We start from the raw sequence: 27,144 nt of genomic DNA, 5'->3' as shown, positions 1-27,144 counted from the left end.
TTCCTTTATTTTTCCATTCTTTCACTATCACTTGCTGAAGATTTGCTTTCAGTGAAAACAGATTCTTTGGCATGCTAAAGGGAGCCTCTGTTTGTGGTGCAAGAAACCTCAGCTGCCTTCAGTTTCAGCTATACCAAAAGCAAAAAGAACACTGTTTTGGGGTTGTTGTTTTTAAACATGACCCATGAATGAGATACAGGGCATTTTGCATTTTTTTAAAAAGCCACACACACCATGGTAATTATCCATAGATGAGAGCAATTGACATAAGAGAGTATGTAACTGTTGTTGTTCCTTCTTGTCAAATTTAATACAAGCTTGCAAGCTATCTCACTGGTGCCAGCCTGCATAATTCCACCCCTCGCTGGCCAAGCAAGCATTAGGGTTGGGCCACCCGTACACACATTCGTTTTGCATCGATTATTATTTTCATGGAGTGCTTTTAGTCCCTCCGCTAGCATAATGTGAAGGGACAAGACAGGGAGAAGGTTAAAAACAACACTCCTCCATCTATGCTTGCACAACATAAACATAAGAAAGTTAATTAAACTTTCCTTTAAGTTTCCCAAAATAGTTCAGAAAGCAGTGGAGGAGTAACGAAACAGCTGCTTGCTCAACCACAGTGAATCAGAGCATTGGTGTGAATGTCTATTGCACACACACATAAGGTCACCTCCCGACTGTCAGTATTTTGTGGGAAGGATTAAAGCACATGCCAGAAACTTAGATTTGCATAATTTAAGTGGAACAAAGCATTTTGCCACCCTAGCACAACAAACCCACTTCAGCAACACACAGAATTTTAGGATAGTGACCGGTAAACATACTGAATAGTGTGGGATGAGCAGATTATTATTGACAGGAAGTTGTATAAACGCCACACAACCAAATCAGGACGAATGCTCATTGTTGCACAAACACAGACACAGTTTAACCTCCAGAGGAGTTTTGTGCAAGCAAATCAGGATGAACGCCCAACCAACAGGCCATTAAGCGGAATCCACAGATACATACACGCACTGAGGAAAATAGTGCGTCTCAATTTTCTTCTTAAACCCCCCCCCCACAGTTGTGTAATTACATTTCTGGATTGCCAATATCCACGTTCATCTCATCTGCATAATGTAAGCCCATTCTGCCTACAAGCCATTAGTCACTTTGGAATAAGCATTTCAAAGCTGTTACTTGGTTTTTTAATGCCTGAAAGGTGGAGACCCCTTGGAGAGAGCTAACAATTACCGCTGCACTCAGGCACCCATTTATTTATTTGTTTGCCTTGCGCAGCTGCTTTTAGTCACAGGACAAAAACAGATGGCCACTTTCCATGTGTGGCTGCTGCATGGAAGTCTCCCTGTTGGAGACACCTCTATGTGGGGAGCTGGTTGCCTGTTGGTGGCTGTGGCAGCAGAGTAAGCCTTGTCTCGTAACATTGCTGAAGCCTACAGAGAACCAACTCGCTACGTTGCTACAGCTGCATTCTACAATACTCTTCAATTGTGACCATGTTGTTGTTGTTGTTTAGTCGTTTATTCGTGTCCGACTCTTCGTGACCCCATGGAACCATAGCACGCCAGGCACTCCTGTCTTCCACTGCCTCCCGCAGTTTGGTCAAACTCATGTTCGTAGCTTTGAGAACACTGTCCAACCATCTCGTCCTCTGTCGTCCCCTTCTCCTAGTGCCCTCAATCTTTCCCAACATCAGGGTCTTTTCCAAGGATTCTTCTCTTCTCATGAGGTGGCCAAAGTATAGTGACCATGTAGGATTTAACATTTAATCTGAAACATGCATGGACAACTCTGACCATAAGCAGCTCAGGGCAGCACATTTAACCTTCTGGCAACCCCGTGAGGTTGGTTAGGCTAGCACAATGCCTGAACCCCACATCTCATTTGTTTTCTATGATCCTCATTCCATTTGCTTTGTCCCTCCTTGGTGCATTTATTCCTCTGTCACTACCACCAATCCAAACAGCAACAGCCAGCATCAGTATGAGAACATCCTTGGTGGGTAACCACTACCCTCTTGAGCAGGGCCAATAAGTGATGCTCCTAAACAATAAAAAATACTGAATAAGCACAATATTTGGATGGTCAGTGTATGACCCCATAGTCTCAAGTATGCCCTGGTGCTCTCAGGTCCTGCTTGCGGGTTTCTTATAGGCATCTGGTCGGCCACAGTGAGAACAGGATGCTTGCCTAGATGGGTCATCCAGCAGGCTCTTTCTTACATCCTTGCAGTATGCACAATTTATGTAAATTTGTACCATGGGGTGGTACTCCAAGTTCTTTGGTGTCTGGCAACACCCTTGCTTTCTTCCCCTATGTATTTTGTCTCCTCTCTTCAGATTGTTAAAATTATTATTATTATTATTATTATTATTATTATTATTATTATTATTATTATGACAAAATAAAAAAAATCCTTCCAGTAGCACCTTAGTGACCAACTAAGTTTGTTATTAGTATGAGCTTTCATGTGCATGTCAGGTATCTGAAGAAGTGTGCATGCACATGAAAGCTCATACCAATAACAAACTTAGTTGGTCTCTAAGGTGCTACTGGAAAGAATTTTTTTATTTTGTCTTGACTACAGCAGACCAACACGGCTACCTACCTGTAACTACTACTACTACTACTACTACTACTACTACTACTACTACTATTTACTGCCTAGACATTTTTGATCCTTTAATACCACTTTCTTAATTGTGCCATGGTGTAATATAAACCACTGAGCCTCTTGGGATTGCTGATCAGAAGGTCAGCAGTTTGAATCCCTGCAATGGAGTGAGCTCCCGTTGCTCTGTCCCAGCTCCTGCCAACTTAGCAGTTCGAAAGCCTGCCAGTGCAGGTAGATAAATAGGTACCGCTGTGGCAGGAAGGTAAGCAGCGTTTCCACTCTGGTTTCCGTCATGCTGTTCCGTTGCGCCAGAAGCAGTTAAGTCACATGACCCAGAAAGCTGCCTGAAAGTGAGATGAGCACCACAACCCCATTGTCATCTTTGACTGGACTTAACCATCCAGGGGTCCTCTACCTTTACTTTTTTACCTATAAAAGTATGCATGGAACAGCCAGATTCCTTTCTTAATAGGTTTATACATTATCATTGCCCTCAGCAGTAAACTTTATTATTATTATGCCAGATAAAGCCCTTGATAAAAACTTTTGATATACTTTGTTTTATATCTCATAATATTAATGGAATGGCCTGGAATAATAATAAAAAGTCTAGTCATCTAGGTAATACATTTATTTTAATGGTGGCAATATGCAAGATTTAGCTTCTTCCCATGACTTAAAGTCCTCACTGCACAAAACACTGGCAAATAATTCAGCTGCAGTTTTTTCACATACCAGAGGTCTTTGAAGGGGTATTAAATGGCATGATACCTTAAAAGTTCTTGTTTAAACTATGGTCATTATATATACACATAATTCCAGTCATGTACAAATGTATATATTATCTCTATTTGGGGCCCAATGCAACAGTTTTACAATGATCCCACAAATGGTATTGACAAAAGGTTTAACAGAAATAGGAAATGAAAGTGGAGAGATGGCAAGCCTGCTTTGTCCTCTTTGCCAAAACAAATTTATCTTACGGTCCAGCAACATTAACTACCATGGCTTCTTCAAGATATGAACAACTCAGATTCAGGGAAGGACCACAGCTTGGTGAAAGAGCAAGCACAAGGCTCACAGGTCCAATCCCTGGTCTCTCCAGGTAGGGCTTCCCTGCCTTAAATCCTGGAGAGCTGCTTGCCAATCAGTGCAGACAACACTGAACCAGATGGACTAGATGTTTTGCCAGTCTTAAAACAACTGCACTGGCTTCTGGTCTTCAGACGAGCACAATTCAGGCTTTTACCCTTACAGCCCTTTGCAGAGGACCATAGGAAGGAATACAGGAATCTGCCTTATATACAGAGTCATACCAGTGGTCTGTCTAGCTCAGCTTTATCTACACCGAAGGGCCACGACTCTATTGCAGCCCTACCTGGAGGAGACTGAACCTGGGGCCTTTTGCACACTAATCATGTTCTCTACCACTGAGCTATGCCCCTTTCGTGAACGTATCTCAAGCATTGTTTGTTCCCACATGAAGATCTTCCTTGGAGGTATTTCTTTAAAAATCCTCTGTTAGTGGTGCAAAAGGAAATGGAGACTTTTCAGTGGTGACACCCTGTTTTTGAAGTGCTCTACCAAAGTAGCTTTGCATGCTACTGAATTTGTTAACTGTTTGCCCACCAGGTACCTACTTATATGCCCAGGCTTTTTACAGCTGCTTGGTTCTTGCATTTATTTATTTTATAATTATTTATGGTATTGCTAGTTTTGTTGCACTTTAAAAAAAAAATAATTTCCCCCAGATTTGTTCTGGGAACCCTTTAGGCTTGAAAAAAGAAGAAGAAACTCTTCAGGGTTGAAAAGTGGAATTCCATCCCAAGAGGCTTTACAGCTGCCCTCATCAGCTCCGGTTTCCAAAAGGACCTTTGAAGAACCATTTGTTTCAAGTGGCTTTCAGCAGAGGTGCTTTCATTTGTTCTGAGGCCTTGCCTTTGCTTACTGGATAGCTACAGTTATTTTTCTGCTGGATTTTAAATTGTGTTCTTAATGCTTTAATTAATTTTAAGGATTGCTTGGCTGGGCCTTTTTTATGAGATTTCGTTAACTACTGTTTTCATCTATGGCCTTTATTCAAAATTATGTTTTATAGTTTTATGTAAGGTGCCTAGGGAGGGCCCTAGAAGGCAGCCTACAAATACTGACAGAAATAAAAAGTATTATTTATTGCCTGCCCCTCACCCTAAGGTCCCAGGGCGAGTTAGAACATTAAAACACAGTACAGTGGTACCTGAGGACTGCCAGGTAGGCCCTCTCTGCTGATCTCTGCACTTGAGGGGGTTTGTAGAGAAGGAGGAAGGTTGTTTCAGATATTCAGGGCCTAAGTCATTCAGGGCTTCAAACACCAACATGAGCTCCTTGAATTCGGCCTAGAAACAACCAGTCAGCACCGTATTTTTCGCTCCATTAGACACACTTTTTCCCTCCTAAAAAGTAAGGGAAATGTCTGTGCATCTTATGAAGCGAATGCGTCTTATGGAGCGAATTTTTTTCATTTTTCTGTTGCGTGAGATTTTTCAACTGTTCTTATATGTTCTTTCAATGCTGATTTCATATCTGAAGTCCTTTTTGTTCTGTAATCTCTAGTTTTTTGTTTTGTTTTTGCAAGTCATGTTTTTCACTTTTCACCATAATCTTCGTTTTTCGCAATGCAAGAATTCAATATTTTATTAAACACATAGCCAAAGTAGTACAATATGATTATAAATTTAAGTGACTTATATAGCATTGAACAGGACATGTATAGCATTGAAAATGACATGTATATCTATGCACTGTTGAAGGTATGCAAAAAAAATGTATTCCCTTGGGATACAATTATTCAAGTAAGAATTTGCGCTTGTATTTGAGGAGGGTGTGATTCAGAATTTTTTCTTCTTCTTGTTTTCCTGCTCTAAAAACTAGGTGCGTCTCATAGTCAGGTGCGTCTTATGGAGCAAAATATGGTAATCTGGCCTCTGCATTTCGGACAAACTGAGATTTGGAAGTCATATTCAAGGGCAGCACTACACAGAGTGCATTGCAATAATCCAGTATAAAAGTTATGAGAGTATAGTGGCCAACTCAGCTCTGTCCAGAAAAGGTCACAGCTGGTAAAGTAGCTGAAAAAGGGTACTCCTTACCACTGCTTCCCATGACAGTGTCAAATCCAGGAGAACCCCTAAACAGTGAACCTGCTCCTTTCAGGGGATCACAACCACCTGTCCAAGGCAGGCCACCTCCCCACTTCCAGGACATGAGAACCCAAGACACATAACACCCCTGTCTCTTCAGGATTTGGTTTTTTGGCCCTATTCCAACCCATCACTGCCTCCAAGCACTGTTCTTAACACCTCAACTGCCTCTCCTGATTCAGATGGAACAGAGAGACAGAGCTGAATATGGAAGACAGCTTACTCCTAATCTCCCGATGGCAGCTCCCAGAGGCTTCATACAGATGGCAAATAGCAAGGGGGACAGGATGGAACCCTGTGGGACACCACAGAACAGTAGCCTCCCATGAGTGCTTTCTGGAAATGGCCCTGGAGGTAGGTGCAAAACCACTGAAGTACAGTCCTCCTCAAACCCACCCTGAGATGTCTCTGAAGGATGCCATGGTCAACAGTATCGAGAGCTGCTGGGAGATCAAGGAGAGAAATCAGGGTTGCATTACCCCCCCTCCTTCTCCTGATAAATGTCATCAGCAAAGGCGACCAAAGGCAGTTTCAGCTCCATGACCATGGGCGTACCCAGGATCAAAACTGGGGGGGGGCATGCCAGCCATGCCCCCACCCCCCCATTGGCTGGCAATGACGTGGCCAAGTACACAATTATGTGGTGTATTACTGAACTGTGCAGTTTTAAGTTATCAGTGTCGGTCGGCTCGCGGGCCCCTGTCCCGTAACGAGCTGCGCGTTCCTTCTTTCAGGTGTCAGTTTTTAAAAAAAGGCGTTGCGGGGGTGGAATGAGGCGCCAAAAATAATAATAAATCTGCTCCGCGCCAGTCAGCAGCTGGGTGGGGGAGTGCAGCGTCGCCCTCCAAGCAATGCCGCTGCCGCTCGTCCTCTCTGCCCCCAGCCCAGCGCGCACTGGGGAGAGCGAGGCGCGGACTTGGGACGGGAGTTTTGAGCTGCTTCTCTTCCCTTCTCCAGCGCACCTTAACCATTTAATTTTTTGCTTCTGGGGGGGCAGCTGCCCCCTTCTGCCCCCCTGGCTACGCCTATGTCCATGACCATGTCTGAAGCCAATCTGGAACAATTAAAAAACTTACCATAAAAACAGAAATTCATAAATAACAGGGGTCTTATGGGCCAGGAAAAGCCTGGCCTAAAAATGTGCATATTCACATGTTGGAATTTGTTGGTTTTATTCTGTAATTATTATTGGTTTTTGAACATTTTACTGCTTTTGAGCTGCCTCCACTGTTTGTGAACATAATATTGACATGTTGTACAAACAAGGTTAAGGATGTTGGAAAATATTTCTTACCTTTTCTAACTTTGAGTTTGAGGGAAAATAACCTTGCTATCTTTCTATGAATCCAGATGTTTCCATCCTTAAGGGTTTGATTAAAGACAGCAGGAAGAGGTGTTATAAAACATTCAGAGATGAATTTTAAGACTTTGCAGGGAAGCCAACTCTGCAAAGTGTTTTACAGCTCTTCAGACCTTCAAGAGCGAGTTCAAGCTCATTAGCCTTCAGCATTTCTCTATCTTCATAAAAGATTCTAGAGAAATGTATCTGTATTCAATAATTTCCATATGTCATTGTAACGAGTTTTGGGCTCTATGATTTTATGAAATGCTACCACTACCCCCAAATCTCATAGGAAGAGTTTCCAAAATATGTAGTTATGTACAAGATCAACAATTTTTCTTCAGCACAATAGAGGCTGCAATATCCATTTTCCAATTTATTTTTCTTTCTTTCTTTTTTTTTAGAAAGAAGAACGAAAGTAAATGCATTAGTAACTGATCTTGCAAATCAAAACAAATTCAGGCCTGTCTGGCTCTCCTATATACTAATTCAGCATCTTTGGAGTTTGTTGTGCTTCCATATTTGCAATTCTTTGTCCTCTGCCAAAGCCAAATAAAACTATAAAACAGCTTCAGATTAAAACAAGAACAACGAGAAACATAACCTTTTCAGTATCAAATGGCATTGTCAAGCAACCTGATTTTAAAAAATATGTTTTCTATTATAAGACTATGGAACAGGTTAGCATAAAACTAATACAAAAGCAAAGCAAAAGAATGCACAAATCATCCTTTGCCATTTGTACAAGATTACACCTGTAAGCAGATGTTGTATTAATAATAAGAACACTGGATTTCAGGGGGAATACATATATTGCATACCCATTTCCCCCCATTGCTTGCTCTCCAGCTCACTAAAGGAAAATAAACATATTGTGGTTTATCTCCTTTCCCCACCCTGACTCGATCCACATATAGCAAGATACAAATATATTTGCAAATCTTATGACATTGGGTTCTTAAGCACTGACAAATATTCATACACTGCAGAATTGCTAGGCTGCTACAGGCTCTGGTATTCCTACCTAGGCTGGAAAAAGCTGTTATATTTTATCTAGTTCCTTTGATTAGTGGCATACTATAAGTTGGGACCATGCTTGCATACACACCATACTTTTAGAGCACTTGACTTTTCCCAAAGAATCCTGGGAACTGCAGTTTAACCCCACAGTACGGCAATGCACGGCACTCTTAAGCTATAGTGCCCATAATTCTTTGGGGGCAAAGTCATGTGCTTTAAATGTGGTTTAAATGGTGTGTACACACCCAGCTGAGGGACAACGCATATCACTGTATGACAAAATTTCCATGTTCAATCTCTAGGGTTTTTGTTTTTAAAAAAGATGCATACTGAGTGACAGGACACCTCTGCCTGAGGCAGGAGAGCCATTGCCAGTCCAAATACACAGTAAAGGGTTACTCTGACAGGATATAGGGCAGCTTGCAGTTTACCCCCACAGTACAGCAATGCACGGCACTCTTAAGCTATAGTGCCCATAATTCTTTGGGGGTAAAATCATGTGCTTTAAATGTGGTTTAAATGGTGTGTACACACCCAGCTGAGGGACAACGCATATCACTGTATGACAAAATTTCCATGTTCAATCTCTAGGGTTTTTGTTTTTAAAAAAGATGCATACTGAGTGACAGGACACCTCTGCCTGAGGCAGGAGAGCCATTGCCAGTCCAAATACACAGTAAAAGGTTACTCTGACAGGATATAGGGCAGCTTCCTACTTCTACAGTAATATAGGCTACTAGGTAAAGGGACCCCTGACCTTAGGTCCAGTCGTGACCGACTCTGGGGTTGCGCGCTCATCTCACATTATTGGCCGAGGGAGCTGGCGTATAGCTTCCAGGTCATGTGGCCAGCATGACAAAGCCGCTTCTGGCAAACCAGAGCAGCACATGGAAACACAGTTTACCTTCCCGCTATAGCAGTTCCTATTTATCTACTTGCATTTTGATGTGCTTTCAAACTGCTAGGTTGGCAGGAGCTGGGACCGAGCAACGGGAGCTCACCCCGTCACAGGGATTCGAACCGCCAACCTTCTGATCAGCAAGCCCTAGGCTCAGTAGTTCAGCCCACAGCACCACCTGGGTCCCCAATATAGGCTACTAGCATGTGACAATTTTAAAGCTAGGGTGGTAAATACGCATAGGCCAAGTCATGGTTGGACTGAGTCTCGTAACTTGACCAGATAGCTTCCCTGGAGAGGGGAAAAACAAGGCTGAGGAACGCAAACTGTGAGGTGTCTGCCTTGGACCCTTTCATAGCCTTAACACCCAACTGCAGTTTCCCTCAAACTTTCCCACAGAGTGCAGAGATGCAGGATAGCTCCTCTTCACCAGGGCCTGAAACATCTTCCCCAGTCTATTGTGCTGTGACACACTGCTTCAAGTCTGGCTGTGCAGCAGAGTGTGCTGCAGCGTCAAACCCTTCAGTGCAGCATGGCATGTGTTAAAACATGAATCTGAGCAGTATTGTGCTACCAAACAAAAGGTGACAGTTCTAGGAAACCCAGGGCTGACCCAGGGCTGGCCCTACCACCACAAGGCAGCATGAGGTGGCTGCTTCAGGCGGCAGATGTTGGGGTGTGGGGCAGGCTGTGGCGGTGAGGTGTTGAAGAGAGGATTGTGTGCCACACAGCCTGCCCCATACCCCCCAAGCCAGCACGCTGTCCTCGGGTGCAATGAAGAATGCTGTCCTGTCCAGTCAGCTTCACTATGCATGGAGTGGGAGAGGATGCCATCTTGGCCTTCGTGTCAGACAGCAAAATGCCTTGACAGGAATAATGAGCGCAGAGTTATCCGATAGCAGGTTACCGAGCGCTACAGAAAAGGTCTGAATAAAGACATGAGTTTTGAGAAAGGAAATGCTGGTGGTCAAAGAGGAGGAGTAAGTAGCAACTGCCAAGGCCACAGAGGCCTGAACAACAAACAGGTCGTTGGAGTGGTTGCCTTGCCTGTAAGCAATATGAAATATAGAGCCAAGGGGGAAACCATTCTGGGAAGGGTATGAATCCAACTTTTTTTTTCTTGAACCAAGAACAGTATTGTCCCTTTAATTAGAAGTTTGAGAACCGCTGTTTTTTTTTACTTTCTGGGACATGGTGAAATGCTGCCTTAGGCTTCATTATGCCAAAATGTAATGAAATACACAGAACGTTCTATAGCAGCAACCACAATGGCAACGTTAGCCTACAAACCTGAGGAAAATATGTCTAAATTGGGGCCTTTTTACAGTGTGTGTGGGAAGGGGGAAGCGCCCCAAATCACTCTCTGAAAGAAAGGGGGAATGAAGCCCAATTCTAGAGAGCCCAATTGAGAAGAGGAGTGGAGTCTGTGTGCAACAAACAATCTATGCCTATAGCTCTAATTGCCAAGGTGAGTTGCTGCAGGGGTCACCCGTGGGTCACCCTTGAGAAGCACATAGAGCTGATGAAAGAAGTCTTTCCCACATCCTCTCTCAGTTCCAGGTGCTTTTCAAGGTTCTGATTAATTCATCGGAACCCAACTTTTAACCCAGATCAATTGGGAAAGTGAAGTGTGTGCCTGCACACTTTTTCTTTTGCCATATCTGTGTTGGTGGGCAGGGGGAGCTGATCTGAGGCAGGGGTGGAGGGAGAAAGATAAGTCACCAGAGGATGGCACTCATGACACTTGCTCAAAACTCCAAAAAGTTGGCTGACTTCTGGCTTATTTACTGCACATGGGGGACATATCTTCCACATTGCTACAAGAACTGGCATGGATATTCTACAGTGAAAGGACCCCACATGCTATGTCCTTCCAGCTACTTCAGCCATGGTCGTACAGCACGCACAATTTGGAGGAGCTGTTTGCAGTTTACACCTCATCAATGGTGTAGTGCCAGACGTTGAACTGGAGGTGTTCATGATAGCAGGCCCCACAGCCACGCACCAAGGAGCGTCCAAAAATGCAGTTGGTTGTGTTGACCCATTATTACATATGCACAGATACAAACACCCTCCAAAGAGCAGAAGTACATAATACCACCCAGTTTGTGAGCATCAAGCTGAGTGTAACCCTCTGCATAGATTCATGAGTGTAAGCTTTGCTGCTCTCAGTGGTGCTTACTTCTGACTGCATGCTCTCAGCTTCAGCTTGGAAGGCACATTGGTCTTTCACAAAAAAGGCTTTTCAGCCGGCTGGAAAGCAGCCGTCAGCTTTTAATTAGAAACACCAAGTATTGAAAAGAAGGTTTCCATTTAAACCATTAAAACATGAAGTAGGAACCCCATCGAAGAAGGAAGGAAGGAAGGAAGGAAGGAAGGAAGGAAGGAAGGAAGGAAGGAAGGAAGGAAATGTCCAGCTTATGCTACCCCCTTTCCCCAGTGCTAACCTGTCACAAACAAAACTGAAAACCTCATTCTCATTCACTTGGACTGAAGATGGTCCAAGAGTTACGAGGTGCTCTTGTAGATGATGCTGTTACTCCTGCTTCAAAAAAGTCCTGGAACTGAACACCCCAACCCAACACTAGACCACTGGATCCTGAGGTAGAAAGGGGGACATGCAGAATGGCTTTCCACTTTTTAGGTAGCATTTGCACTTCGCATTCCTCCCCGCCCCCAGGCATGTCTCAGCTACCACCACCACATACATTTCACTGTCTTTCACATTTTAGAAACGATTTCATCTGGGATGTAGCAACTTCAGTGAGGCTTCCTTTTGACTGGAGAGCTAGCAGCAAATTAACAGCTCCTTTGTTACTTATTAGCCCACTCTCCTCGCAGAATCAGACCCAATACATCAGAGACAACATTTAAAAGCTCAAGGAGGCACCTGGGTCTGAACAAATTCAGAGCACAGTGGAAACAGAGTAATATATTTTGGAACTTGACAAAAGCCAAGCGAGCATATTTCATTCCTCCCGTTATGCGTCACACAAAATTATAGTTTTGCTTTCTCAAGATTATGCCAGCCTATAACCTCCTTTTTTAAAAAAACAACAACTATAAATCATTTAGCCCCACACAAATTTTGCATCTCTCCACAGCCGTGGCTTACCTTACATCAGGGGTCCCCAAACTAAGGCCCGGGGGCCAGATGCGGCCCAATTGCCTTCTCAATCCGGCCCCCGGTCGGTCTAGGAATCAGCATGTTTTTACATGAGTAGAATGTGTCCTTTTATTTATAATGCATCTCTGGGTTATTTGTGGGGCCTGACTGGTGTTTTTACATGAGTAGAATGTGTCCTTTTATTTAAAATGCATCTCTGGGTTATTTGTGGGGCATAGGAATTCGTTCATTTCCCCCCCAAAAAATATAGTCCGGCCCCCCACAAGGTCTGAGGGACAGTGGACCGGCCCCCTGCTGAAAAAGTTTGCTGACCCCTGCCTTACATGGTCCAGCAAAGCTCACTTTTCTAGCAGGAGTCTTTGAGGTAGTGCAACACAAAGCACTTGTGTCTAACGCTGCCCTTCAGGTCTCCCAAAAAAACTGAACTGACATGCTCCCGTTTACTGAGAGAAGTTTCAGCGGAAAAAAATGAGGAGGTCTGAAGGAGGAGCTGCCTCCTCATTCAAACGATTTCACGGCCATTTGGAGGCTTTTGCTTTCACTGCACAAAAGTTAAATCTGAGCATAGACTGGCGTTTTCCTGCCCTGTTCCGGAAATCAGGATAACCAAAACCAATGCTGAGCTAACGAGAAATGCTTCTTCCATGTGTTCTGCTTGGCAGACACCACGAGCCATGGCAAGGAAACACGTGATGTTTATAAATACAATATGGCTTGTGTTGTCATAACCTCTCAATGACAAAGCACTAGAAAGAAGCAGACAGCAATGCTGCGGGAAGGATGAGGTTTGGTATCCTGCGGACAGTCGATACTGAGCCGATGTGCAGTCGCATCTCTCCCCTAAAGTAAACAGAGTCCCACGCCAAGTAGCAGGAGCAGAGAAGCACCAGATGGGACCTTTTAAACGAATTCCAAGGAGCCTCAGCCATACCAGACTTTAAAAAATACTAATTGCTTAAATATCTGCTTTCTGCGCCAGATAATGGGTCCAGTGTTGCAACTCTAAAACAAACAACTAGTTTTGAGGGATTGCCGGCTGTTCTGCAATCTTAATCCAGGACATTTGCCTGACTTCTTCTCTTTTCTCCATCAAAGGAAAAGGAAAGGGAGGTGGGGTGGGTGAGAAGGAAGCACTTTTTCATCTTGCTTTTCTGTCTTGATTTATTGAATATAAGAACATATGAACCCTGCTGGATGTGGCCAAAGGTCCATCTACCCCAGTATCCTGTTCTCACATTGGCCAACCGGATGCCTGTAGGAAGGACACCCTCTGCCCCTTCTGCAGTTTCCAGCAAGTGGAATTCAGAAGCACTGATGCGCCCAGCAGTGGAGGGGGAACACAGCCAATGTGGCTAGCCGCCACTGACAGCCTTATCCTCCACAAATTTGTTTAAGCCTCTTTAAAGCCATTCAAGAGGGTGGCCACCCCTCTATCTTAGGGGAGCGGATTCCACAGGTTAACTATCCTTGTGTGAAGTTCTCTCTTTTGTGCGTCCCGAGACCTCCATTACTCTGCTTTATTGGGTGTCTCAGAGTTCTAGCATTATGAGAGTAGGAGGAAACTCATTCCCTTCTATCATATCCTCAGCTGCTGGCCTCCCCCCAACCCCCCCCAAGCCTCCAAATATTACAGCTGTTCTATATAGATGAGATGCTGACTGAAATGAGCATGAGAAACAGGGCAGCCCTGCTTACGTACTGCAAAAAAGAGCCCTTGGAGCACATCCTCTGAGCCCAATTCTCCCTTGATCCTTTGAGCCCCAGGCTGAAGAGATGAAAGAAGTAAGACAGCCACTACCCTGGCCTGGCCTGGCCATTGGTGTGTGTGTGTGTCTGTGTGTGTGTGTGTAGAATTGACACACTGCCCCATTTTCTCAGGGATGCACTCCAGTGCCAAGGCTACAGAAACACCAGCAGCTTAAAGCACAGTGCAGACATCCACCCCCCCCCCCAATTCTGCATTTCAAGTCACATTTGCCCATTGTTGTACACACCTGAAAGGGGGTGGGGATGTCTTCACCCAACACACATTATATGTTTGGTTTCCTCATGTCTACAACTGTTCCCCCTCCCAGCCCCCCTCCTATTCAACGAACTGCTTTCTGAGCATGTGCAATGGCTAACGTGAATGTACACACCTCAGCTTAACTGAGAAGTGAATGTGTGCCTTGCATCTTCAGATCTGATGGAAGCTAGTTGGAATGGAAAGGCATCTCACAAGAAACAACAAGATAGTTATGGATTGTAGCTAACAGCAGCATATTTGCACCCCACCATTTTGGGGGCCAGAGGGATTTGTTTCTGAATGTTCGACCGTCTTTTGCCATTAACAGAAATTTTTGTCATTTACCATTAGCAGAAACTTAAGTCATTATTCTGTTTGGGCCCTAAGAGTGTCCAAACGCAGGCATTCCACTTTGCAAATGCAGGAAACATACCCAACTGCTTCAAATAGGCTGTTAATATATTCTTACTAGCCATGAAGCTTCATGGTGGGCAGGCACAAAACTAGACAAGAAGAAAAATGGACAGGGCAATATATACCGTAATTTTGCTTATCAGTGATATAATATAAACCCTACCAAAAAAACAGCAGCCATGCAGAACAAATATACTCATAAAGTTTCAAGCAATAAATGACATCTGCACAATCTCTGGTTTTGACCTAATTTTAATTCTCCCTGTCTCTCAATTCAGTGGAGCTGGTCTCATGCTCTCATTTCATTGAGTCCTACAACTGTCATCAGAAACATGGAGGGGAAGGATCTGCAGCATTCCGGGAGCTTCTTGAAAGTCTTTATTTAGTTATGACTTTCTCACATTTAATAAAAGTTAAATTAAAATACGTGCTTAATAAAGTTCTGGTCACGACATGCACTGGCTACAATAAGCTCCAGAAAAATTAAAAGGGGCAGGAGGGGCGCAGTTTATGCTCTTGAATGTCTTTGGCGGTCCTGTGGATTCTGCACATCTAGTTTAAATTTTATACAATCATACAACACAGTTTCATGGCTCATCAAATTTGCAGCTCAGTTCGCCGATGCTCCAGAGCCACTCACGCCACCGTTTCTCCCCAATTTATCATTTCTACAGCATACTCACTTTAAAGTGTAACATGCCTTTGCATCTATCCTCAAAACAACCCAGTGAGATAGGCCACTATTATTCCTGTTCATAGATGGCTACCAGAACTGAGAGTTGCCCAAGGCCACAGAAACAGTCACTGGCAGAGGTGGGACCCATAGACTTGAACAATCCTCCTACAAACAGTGATTCATCAGGAATGTAACCCAGATTATTCAGGGGAAAGTATGTAACGGCTATTAGATGAAATTACGGATTGCATAAAATTGGGTCTGAGGAGAACATTATTTATTGGAAAGACGGCTTTCTAAAATGTGAAAATTGCTTAAAATAAATAAATATACTGTATTCCCCCCCCCCTCTTTTTTGGCGAAATATTGGAAATTCTGGCCACTAGGGGGCCACCTTCACCAGAAAGTTTAACCATTGGTGGGGGGGGAGTAATATGTAAAAGTTACCAAGTGGTGGGTTTTACCTGCACAGTGGTACCTCGGGTTACAAACACTTCGAGTTACAGACTACGCTAACCCAGAAATAGTACCTCGGGTTAAGAACTTTACCTCAGGATGAGAACAGAAATTGCACGGCAGCAGTGAGAGGCCCCATTAGCTAAAGTGGTACCTCAGGTTAAGAACGGTTTCAGGTTAAGAATGGACCTCCGGAACGAATTAAGTTCGTAACCAGAGGTACCACTGTAAACAACTGCATGAGCAATTCTTACAATTCTGGTGATGGAACTGGAACTTTACCTAATCCTAGAAGCAGTGCTGGTGCCAGGTTCATAGCTGTCAAGTCTTCCCTTTTCTCGCAAGGAAGCCTATTCAGCATAAGGAAATTTCCCTTTAAAAAAAAGGGAGAACTTGACAGCTATGACCAGGTTATTTTGTGCTGTAGGCAAGGCTAACTACTTGCAACACGAATACAGATAAGTGTGTGTGTGTGTGTGTGTGTAAGATATGACAAAAAACCTAATCTGAATAGAACTGTCTCTCTTTTGAGGTCTGTGCCCTAGACAGCTACCTAAGTTGGCCTAATAACAGCAGCCGCCTTGGCTAGGAATCATTGTTTTTGCAAATATATGAGTGACTAGAGAATTTAAGCTGCGCAAAACTGGGAGGTAAGGCATCAATGTAATACGTGTGGCAGGTAACAGTTTTTCATCAGCAAATAGATACAATCCCATTTCCAATGAAAGAAAGGGTTCAGTGTAGCTCTTTAACAGTCTGCACCTGAACTTTAGACACAGTGGCACTTTTAATTACTTTATTCTTCCTGAAAGAAGCTGTGTATGCAGCGAGGAAGTGGAATGAATTAATAGCTTGACTATCCCTGCCCCCGCCCCCCAACAGCAAGAGTAATAACATTTCCCAGCAGGAAAAGAAATGTTTCCTTAGATTTAAGCCAGGGATATGTATGTCTGAGGAATAGAAGCCATATAAGAGATAACCCTTAAATCTAGCTGCCCCTTCTGAAAAAGAGTAAATTGGAAAATGGGAAGATGAAAAGGAGAAGGTGGACAAGGACGGACCTCCATAGAAAGGCTTCGATCGTGTGTTTGGCATTTCTTGCCTCTGAAGTAGTTTTACCCTCTACGATCAATACCCGACGCCTGGAAGGGATGGGCGATCCTCCCGGATACAAGTTTTGCTTGGGTTAAAAAGTAATTAAAGCAGCTGCCCTCCAAGGCAGCAAACATTCTTTCCTGGCAATCTGTTCTGCTGGAGCAGTTCTAAACCAACAGCACCCTGGGCTGGTCTGCCATTTGAAGGGAAAAGGAAGCTGAACTTGATGGTGGAGAGCAAATCATCCACGCCCAACGGCCACCCCTAACAATGCACTCAACTTTATTCAACAGCATATTATCAATGGCATAAAAATGCAGCCGGTCCTTCTGCCACACTGGGTCAAGCTAACTATATATATACATGAATGAGAAATCTTATTACAACTGGAGAATCATTAAGAGTTCCAGCTTCTGAGGACTGAAGGACAGTCTCACCTGTTAATAGATGTTGGACCTACAAAGAAGTCTTTGCTTTGTGCACGTAAAACGCCCGCTTGTTCCATTACAAGTACAGTCAAAGGAAGGGGAGCCAGGGAATGATGCCTCACCCAGCTTGCCTTTCACTAGCCTGCTAATGCTTTCTCCATGCTGCTTCACCCGTGCCTCTCCTCCTCCTCCTCCTCCTCCCTCCCCATTTTTTTATGAGCTAAAATGCAACAAAAGCAGGTAACTGGGCACTTCTTCCGTGAGGTCTCTGTCCCATCCTGCTAGGTTTTTAGAGGCACTTACCTGAAAGAACCGTTCCTTGAATGTGAACGCCATTCTGTCCATCTCCCCAATGGCTGCCCAAGTTCTGACTCTGCTTAGCTCGTGAAAGCTAATAACATCACAGCTCCAAGAGAGCTGGCTGCAGATCAGGAAATGAATTTTCTTGGCAGAGGTGCACATTTTAACATGCCACCTGCCGTGTGACATACCTCCACAGAGTCACTGGAGAGCCGGGCAGAAGCAGAGAGAGAAACCGTTTCACAGAAAGCAACACCTCGCTGCCCAGCGTATATATTTAGAAATTACCAGCCCCTGCTACGTTAATAACTCCAGCAAGGCTTTAATGCACTCAGACTCCAAATGCAAAGCACTGAAGTGGGCGTGCAAGAAAACTCTGAAACAGATGCATGGTTATAAAGGCCGTATTTTTACAGGTGGTTTTCACAACGTTTGACATCCGCTTCAAAGTCCTCTATGACTTACTAAAAAACCAAGCGGCCCACTTGGTAATAACACATTCCTTGGCTCGATACACTTAATGCATTTTATCCAGAGGAACATACATCCAAGAATATTTTCCTTAAGGAAAGATTTCACCTGAACAACAACAACAAAAGACACCTAATAGGGTTTCTCACGGGCAGCAAAAGCTTGCTGCCATTTTAAAACGGCTATTTTGTACCAGCGGCCAATTATTACTTCTTTTGGAATGTAATAGCTATGAAGGTGTGGCCTTAAATAGATCCCAAACAAAAACAAACTAGTTGCAACTGAATCCTTTCCCACGTGCTGAAGAGATCTGAAATGGTTTCAGGGGCAAATCAATCCTCTTCAGCACAGGGATGGGGAAGCTTTTCCAGGCTGTGGCCTGCATTCACTCACAGGAGACCTCCTTGGGACTCCATGCCATCGGTGCAAAGGACCAAAGGTAAACACTGGCGTAGCCAGAGGAAAATATAGGCAAAGCCACAGATGTGACTCTTATCTTTGCACAGTAGGCCACATTCTACGAATCCAGAACCCAGGAGTTTATAAACACACAGAGGGAAAGCGGTCTATATCCAGGAAGACAAGAGGCATTACCACAGTCCAAGGTCTCATTCCAACCTGGCAAAACCACTCGAGGTGAAGGAACAAGGAGGATCATGGCCTAGGGAGAGGGGTTGTAGCCTGGGCAAAACTCAAGGGCTAACCAAGAATTTGGCCCCGGATCCTGAAGTTCAACACCTCTGCTTTAATATTTTACAGCTGGCGAGGGAGAGCTGCCGTTAGCTATGTCAATTTAAATTACACAAAGCACCAATGCAAGCTGAAGAGTTAGACCTATAATGAAAACCTCACTGAGCTCAACAGGGCTTGCTCCTGAAGCGACTACATAAGACTGTGAGGTTTTCATTTTGGTATAAGTTGCACATGTCCCTAACTCTCCCAACTTAAACCAATGTGAGAGCAAGGATGTAAGGATTTTGGGACACCCATCAGAAGAGAACACAGCCGGAGGGTACAATCCAAAGCATATCTATGCAGAAGTAAGTCCCACTGAATTCTATAAAGCTTATTACTTGTTCGATAAGGCTTGTTTCTGAGTTAGGAGTGTAGATGTAGTCAGCAACACTTTGCCTCCTAGGAGACAGTATGAAAGTATCTTAAGATTCAAATAAACTCTCTTGGTTTGGTTAAGCAGCTGAAGGCAGGTCCCTTTCAAAGTATGATTTCTCCCAACCAGGGCAAAACAGTTATCTCCTGGAGTAGACACTGGGGGAACCCTCATTAACAGTTCACAGAGATTTCTCCTAACCTCTGTTGTGTTAGATTGTATTATGAGATCCTGAATTAAGCAAGAACCTTAGTGAGCACCAATAGCAGTTACTACTGAGGGAGAGGGTTGAGGACTCCCCATCATTTACTAACCAGTAAGCAAACAACAGAATTGATATCTGCACTAGGAATATCGATCAGCCTTTGAAAGGAGCCATTGTGGCAGATTTTCAAGCATTATTTAACAGTAGGAGGCACCCTCCCATCTTGTTGCCAATCTCCATTCTTGGTAACATGGTTGTATTGATAGAGTCCTTTAAGTTCTTAGGCTGTATGATCTCTCAAAAATTGAATTGGTCAGATAACATCAATATTATTATTTAAAAGGTACACCAGAGATTGTATTTCTTGCGACAACTAAGGAAATTTAATCTGCCCCAACAATCGCTGGTCCAATTTTATAGAGGTACTATTGAAACTGTTCTCTGTAATTCCATTACTGTCTGGTATGGTACAGCCTCTAAGCTGGATAAGAAGAGGCTCCAACGAGCAATAAGAACTGCAGAGAGGGTAATTGGTGTTAGTTTGCCTCCAATAGAGACACTTTATGCTGCTCGAGTCAGGAAGAGAGCAGAGAGAATTGCTGTAGATTGTAGACCCTTCGCATCCTGGTCACCTGTTTGATTTACTCCCATCCGAATGTTGGTACAGGACTCTATATACAAAAACGTCTAGGCACAGGAATATCATTTTTCCTTGTACCATCAAATTGTTGAATCTGTAGTTGTGGGCAAAAGGGAGGTCAGTTGGTGGTATGTGGTTTTTTTCCCCTGTGATGTTGTATTGTGAGAGGAATAGTGTTTGTATGAGGTACGTTTTTATTTTCTTTCATTGCAATGTAGTCGAAGCAAAATTCCAAGTATGGTTGATACTTGGCCAATAAATTATTCTATTCTATTCTAGACATTGGGGGGGGGGTGGAATTAAGAGATAAGTGCAGGCATGTGTGCCACCCCATGCAGGTTTTTATCATACATCAAGAGACAATTGGAGAACAACAAGGAAAAAACCATGACTTACCCTTACATCTCCATTTACAGCTCTGGGCATGTGACTGAAAGCATGTACAGGATCTTTGTTGTAAACTTTAAGGAAAGATCTGTCTTGAATGTTTCTAGAATTGAGAACAAAACAAAGTAACTAAGAATCAGCAATGATGAGTTGAAATAACATTACGGTAGTTTACCCAGTTTGTTGTTCCTAGCCCCAACAATTCAGATATCACCATGGTAGGAACCAACCAATGAAAAACTCTCTACGACAGACAGACATCTCAGCTCTTATTTATCCCTTGGGAGGCATACTGTAATTCTTTCAGAAGAAATACACACCCAATCAAATTAAGATATTTTTCAGTTTAATTAAAGCTCCTGGGCGCAGGGGCTTATGAAAGCAAAGCCCATTTTACATTTCAATTAAGTTCAGTTGTTCTTCACCAACAATGAACTCAGATTTCCCCTCCTTTTTGTAATAAACATAAACCAAAATAAAACATTTTTTAAAAAAAAAAAGAAAGCAGAAGAATACTTGCACATATTCAATCCCCCATGACCCAAATCCTATCCTTGATAACGTAAGTCCTATGAATTCAGGAGGGCTTACTTCTGAGTATACATATCTGGAATCCAGCTGCAAATCATTTCTAAACATATTAACCAATATCAGCTCTGTCAATTTTGACCCAAAATGGGGAAAAGGCAATAGGGAGGAAAGAGCTTCCATTTCAAAATTAGTTTAAAGAAGTTTAAAGATAGGTTTACAGTTAACAAAGCTGTAACATTGATGCAACAATTTAAAAAGCCAGTTGTATTCCAGTCGGCTTCAAAACCTACCGTATGAACAGTTTATGGATTAAAGACCTGAAACAATCCCTGCCTTTTTCTCCTTCAGGAATAATCGGCCACAAAGACTGCAATCTAAACACACTTATGCCCTCTTAAAACGAAGCTGCCTTTCATTAAACACCCGTGATCTCAGGAGAATTTGCACATAAGACTGAATTCCTTTGCTCCAGGTGCAGCTACAAGTTTAGTGGGCTGATCTTAATCACTGGGATTATCAGGGGGGTGGGGAGAACACATGGTGAAGGATTTTTGGACAGGTCTCGTTTCTTTTAAAGTCACACTGCAGTTGGTAATTGCCTTGAATCTGTAACTAGTCAGAACTTGCAGCATTGCTGCTGTTGACATCAAGCAGCCTGTCAGGAAAAGCAGAGAGCTGAAGAGACAGGTCTGCCCCAGCAGTTAAGAAGCATAGGGTTAATTAGACATTAAGCACAATTGAGAGTTAGCGCTGAAGGGTAACCACAGCAAAAATCCCACAGACATCCCTCAACGTGCTGTAGCTCAGGCTGCACACACACCATCCCCCTTAAAGCACATTCAAAACACTTCCTTTCCCTCAAAGAATTCTGGGCACTGTAGTTCTGGTTACAGGTAGGTAGCCGTGTTGGTCTGGGTCGAAGTAAAATAAAAAAATTCCTTCAGTAGCACCTTAAAGACCAACTAAGTTTTTATTTTGGTATGAGCTTTCGTGTGCATGCACACTTCTTCAGATAGTTCACTGTAGTTCACCCCTCACAGAGTTACAATTCCCAGCAATGCTAGCAAACTACAGTGCCCAGAATTCTTTGAAGGGGGAAAATGTGCTTTGAATGTGCTTCAAAGGTGTCGTTTGTACAACAGCCTCGGGCACAAAGGATAGTCCACACATTCACAACACTATTAGCCATTTTGCACTTTGGATCTACACTTGGAGCTTCTTAAGACAAAATACTGATTCAGACACAACAGGAAAAGCGAGCCACTCATTTACATATTCCTCTTCCTATAATTTAAAACAGAGACAAGGAACCTGTGGCATTCTGACTGCTTTTAGACTACACTCCAGCCATTTCATGTCAGCATGGCCACTGATATAGAAAGCTAAAGCTGTTTTCTACCTTGGGGTTTTTCCCATTCCTCTTGCGGGAAAGATGTGAAAAGTTGTGCTTGGATAACAGGAGGATTTAGCGAGACAAAAAAAAAAAAGTGAAGTCCTCCTTTCTTATCTGTATCACTTTTACACTGTACCACGTCTTAACAACCCAACCTAACCAAAGCAACATTATTATTCTTGTTATTATTTACTTACCTTACATCACTTAATTCATAATAGATATTCCTGCTCTCATCCTTGATGTATATTGCCACACTGGGGGACTCCAGCATTTTCATTGTCAGCTGCTGGGGGAAGGCACTTACAAAAAGGGCACGGATTGTGTCTGTGCTCGTGATCTCATTGGGCATCCTTAGCTGTTTAGTTTCATCTCCGTATTGAAGGTACAAAACACCTATGAGGACAAAAAACAACAACAAGAACATCTTGGTTGACATGAATGAAGTAGGAATATCAAGCTTCATGCTGGATACGAGTTAAAGAGGTCTGTTTGCACAAAGGGCTCATGATACATATATCAACTCTCTGATTCAGTATTGGAAAAGGAGTATAATTCTCTGCGGCTATTGATTATATGCTCTCAAGACGTACAGAAGCTGTAAGGAAGGTTTTTTTTATTATTATTATTACTATTATTATTATTTTGTTCTTCAGCCAGGGCCATTTCAGTCTTGCAACTGAAAGGATATTTTTTCCAGTGGCTCAATATCTGCTGCAAACCTTGAGGTCTGGCAAAGAGAGTTAGAAACCTGCAGAATGTTTCACCTCGCTGGTTCAACATAAATATCTTAGTTTTGTCATTCTGTCCCTCTCATGCTGTGTGACTAGCATGATGCCTGGGTTCTTCGGTGATGCTTGTTTGCATATGCCTTGGGCAACTCAGTAGATACATATTCTATATGTGCTTTTAAATAGTAATCCGGGGGAAGGCTCTGCTGGAAACTAGGGTGGGCTCCGGTGGAAAGTGTCCCTCTCCTCACTTAAAAAACAACAACCAGGGTATTTGCATCAGCAACAGAAATGGGAAAATGATTTTTGAGCTTTCCAGATTGCTTTTAAAACGTTCTCATCATTTTGCAAGGCCACAAAGGTTCCGGTTGGCCAAGCCTTATTCTCCCAACTGAGTGTCTTTAATTTATTAAAGTCTTCCTACTTTGATCTCAGGATAGGATACATATTTCAACATTTCAGTCGCATATGTAACTTGATAAAGCAATAGATGAACTTGCTTGCCTTGATGAACAATAGATTGTGTTTGAACAATATACTGTGTTTGTGTGTGTTTGTGTAGAAACTAGCCTACTATACTTAGCTATAAAATGTACATTTGCTGCTTCTCCTAATTTTGCATCTGGCCTCACCCACTACTGGCTTGTGGCCCTCAGAAGGTTTACAGAAGGGAATGCAGAAAAAGGTTCCTATTCCTGTAATATAGGAAGCTGCCTTAGATTGAGTCAGAACATTGGTCAATGGAGGTTACCTCTGTCTACTCTGATTGGCAGACATTTGCCACAGTCTCAGGCAGAGATCTTACCCATGATGGAATCTGGGACCTTCTGCATTCAAATCATGCATTCCACCACTAAAGTTATTATCTAATGATGGGATCTGCATCAATCCACATATCCCTCTCCACATTTCCCCAATGACTTGTAACTGATTGTGTGTGTGTGTGTGTGTGTGTGTGTGTGTGTGTGTGTGTGTGTAACTTGACAATATTGCACCTGAATCCCCTCTCACCCCCTACAAGCCAATGAACATGGGATTAGGATGGTGAAGCACTAACCATCACACCACATTCTTTTCAATCATACATTATCCAAGAGGTTCTTTCCACAAGTCCCATCAAAGACAGAGCAAGACACCACCCCTGCTGCAGACAAATATTAGTATCAAACAAGGAACTCTTTCTGGCGCCTGCTTAAAACAATTTTGTTTAGGCACACCTATCCAGACAGGTTTAAATCCTTTTTACCGTTGGTTTCTTTCTTTTTTAAAAAAATATTTCATTAAATGTTTTAAGTATTTTCAACTGATTTTATTGATAATTTTAATTTTCTTATAAACCACTTAGAGGCTTTTCTACAATCTGCAATGAAGCAGCAAATAAATTTTGTATATCTGGATAGACAAAGATAACACAGCACCCTTTATCCAGGAATGAATTCTTCAGAGACAAGCAGAGACTTTCGATAACAATTAACACTTCTTGTAATGTGAGATAAGTTCCTTGGCATACCGTCACGGTTATTATTGCTATCCTCAGCACTAGCTTTTCCAGCTTTTCAAGACATCCTTTCAGAGCTTGTCTTAAGGTCACCTTCATGATCTTTGTGGTATTTCTAGCCTGAGGCCTTAAGCATTATTTTCCATTAGTTATTCTCACCTAGTTATACATACACTTCACACTTTTTAAAATAAAGAGGGCTGCAATATTTCTGCCTGCACATAATCTTTCAGCGAGATCTGCTGCATAAAAAAACAGACAATAGCTAACACAAAGTTTCTGGTATACCTTTCCTTTTTCCTTTTTTTTTTTTGCTTCCGAATAAAAAAAAAGTGTACAGTATGGTTTTGCTCACCTGGATGATGAAATTAAGTGCCAGGCTTAAAGCCAAGTAATCAGCCTATAAAGGTGACTAGGACTTAGACTGGGAAAGCAAACAAGGAGAAGAGTGAAACAACTAAATCCTATGCATAATTACTCAAAAGCAAGCTCCACTGTGTGCAATGAATAAGCAATGGAGCTTATTCTTCAGAATAGGTGCAAAGACTGCAATGCAAACTTTTTGGCATGACTCTTGGGCTCTTGGTATTCAGTGCTGAGTACGGTACTTATGGCAAGGAGACCTGGGATGTTTTGTTTCCAGGGCACCTGGTATCTACAGTATAGACTTAGTTATCCAAGAGAACTACATTACCCAGGCTCCATGGAGCACAAGACACAATGTGGCAGCACTCTAGCTGCCAGTAAAAGAAATAAGCAGCTGGAGCAGAGCTCAGTGCAGCTGAGCAGTGGCACAAAACCAACCCAATAGGGATTATGATGATTCAGCATCTAGTCAATGCTTTTCCCAATCTTACAAGCCAGCAGCCAGGGTCACAACTGGTCTGGAGAATGCTAAGAGACTCATGAAGCTGGTCTACATGGGAAATTGCACCAAATGGGATCAAATAGGATCTCGTGACTACTTGATCTATGAGCAGCACGAAAACTTAAAAAAATTCCTTCCAGTAGCACCTTAGAGACCAACTAAGTTTGTCATTGGTATGAGCTTTCATGTGCATGCACACTTCTTCAGATACACACGAAAGCTCATACCAATAACAAACTTAGTTGGTTTCTAAGGTGCTGCTGGAAGGAATTTTTTTATTTTGTTTCGACTACGGCAGATCAACACGGCTACCTACCTGTAACCAGCAAAAAAAATATGTTAGCACATTTGCAAAGCAGGGTTCGATATGGTTTCAAATTGGATGGGGGGCTGTGTGTTGAGTGAGAGTCCTGCATTGTTGGACTACATAACCCTCCAAGTCCCTTCCAAGTCTACAATTCTATGATTATAGGATGAGTTTGGAGATACCTGCTGGGGCTTCCTCAATCTCTTTGGGGACTGACTGAGGGTGGAGGACCTCTGATTACCTGCGGAAGGGCTGTAACTCAGTGGCAGAGCACATGCTCTGCATGCAAAAGGCCCCAGGTTCAATCCTTCACATCTAAAGATAAAGTTTGGAAGGACCTTTGCCAGAAAAAACCTGGAGAGCTGCTGCCGGTCAGTGTTGACCATACTGAGCTAGATGGTCCAAGGATCTCACTCAGTATAAGGCAGCTTCCTATTTGGAGGAAAGCTAATGGATAACCCAGAACGCATTTCCCTTCTTTTTTCTCTTCCCCTCTGCCCATTCTTTTTCACTCCACTCCTTTCACCTATTTAGTTCACTGTGCCAGGTGAAGTCGTTTCATCCTAAAGTTGCACCTGTGGGAAAGCAGAGACACACCACAGTTTTACAGGAAAGGGTTGGATGGGCTGGATAAAGAAAAGGCTGAAGTTATTATGGGCCAGATATTTTGGAATTCAAGCTCTTTTCCCCACACTGCTATATTTCAATTTTGTAGAAAACAGCGAATTCCCTCCCAAAAAGAGACATAACATGAGTACCTGCTGCAAATGACAGATGAAAGAGTTGCATGAATTTACATTACTTTTTTTTTATACTGGCCTCTAAAATATAAGAAGCCAGTGAGGCTATTGAATAATGTCTTTGGAGATTAGCATGGCTTGTGTGGTGTATGTTTGCTGAGGTAGCCATGCTAAACAGCATTTTGGCTCCCTCTGTTGCCTTCTTTCAGGTGTATTCTCAAGATATCTGCTTACACACAAAGGAAGAGCAGATTAAAGGAAGGGACAAATGTGATTACACAGCTTTATTTGGGACGGTGTGTGTTTCAGCTTCCCCTGGTTACACATTCCAGAAAAAAGACACAAGCACAATCAATGAAGCATAAACCTTAAAAAGAAAAAAAAAGAGGGGAAAAAACCCCAGCAGGCAGAAACATACTTGCTGATTAAGTTCGAAGAGGGAGTATTCTTGTCTTGCTAAATGTTTATGCAAAGATAATGAATACTCCTTTTAAAATCCTATTCAGCAGCACAAGGAGGAAAACAAGGGAAATGTGGCCACCTTTGGGCTATTTAGTTTCCTGGGAGCCTTTTGTTTCAAATCTGGAACTGAAGTGAGTTGTTTGGGGCTGTTTTATTTTCTTTCTTGAAGTTTTGCCAGTCAGGTTTTAATGTATAGTATTTAACCAGAACAGCAAATATTTGCACTCATTTTCTACATGCATC

General features: G+C 42.9%; 1 protein-coding gene across 27 annotated transcripts in view; it reads right to left on the bottom strand.

The window, feature by feature from the left end:
• The window catches only part of KIAA1217 (KIAA1217 ortholog), a 360,449-nt gene that overhangs the window by 61,569 nt on the left and 271,736 nt on the right, over positions 1 to 27,144 (bottom strand). For 24 of the 27 annotated variants that reach the window (XR_015946371.1, XR_015946372.1, XM_060280825.2 and 21 more), the window contains 2 exons: positions 22,493 to 22,691; positions 20,381 to 20,474 (listed from right to left, as the gene is read on the bottom strand). Coding sequence is in view for 24 of the 27 variants with exons in the window: in XM_060280825.2 (XP_060136808.2) it covers positions 20,381 to 20,474; positions 22,493 to 22,691 (293 nt within the window). In the remaining 3 variants the exon portion in view is untranslated. Of the gene's footprint in view, positions 1 to 12,504; positions 12,629 to 17,563; positions 17,839 to 20,380; positions 20,475 to 22,492; positions 22,692 to 27,144 lie in introns of those variants that run through there. The other 3 variants (XM_035129877.3, XM_088654017.1, XM_088654018.1) reach the window with 2 other exon arrangements.

Source organism: Zootoca vivipara, chromosome 11 (genome assembly GCF_965207765.1).
Source record: "Zootoca vivipara chromosome 11, rZooViv2.hap1.1, whole genome shotgun sequence".
Lineage (NCBI taxonomy): Eukaryota > Metazoa > Chordata > Lepidosauria > Squamata > Lacertidae > Zootoca > Zootoca vivipara.
This window is presented reverse-complemented; position numbering and strand designations above follow the sequence as displayed.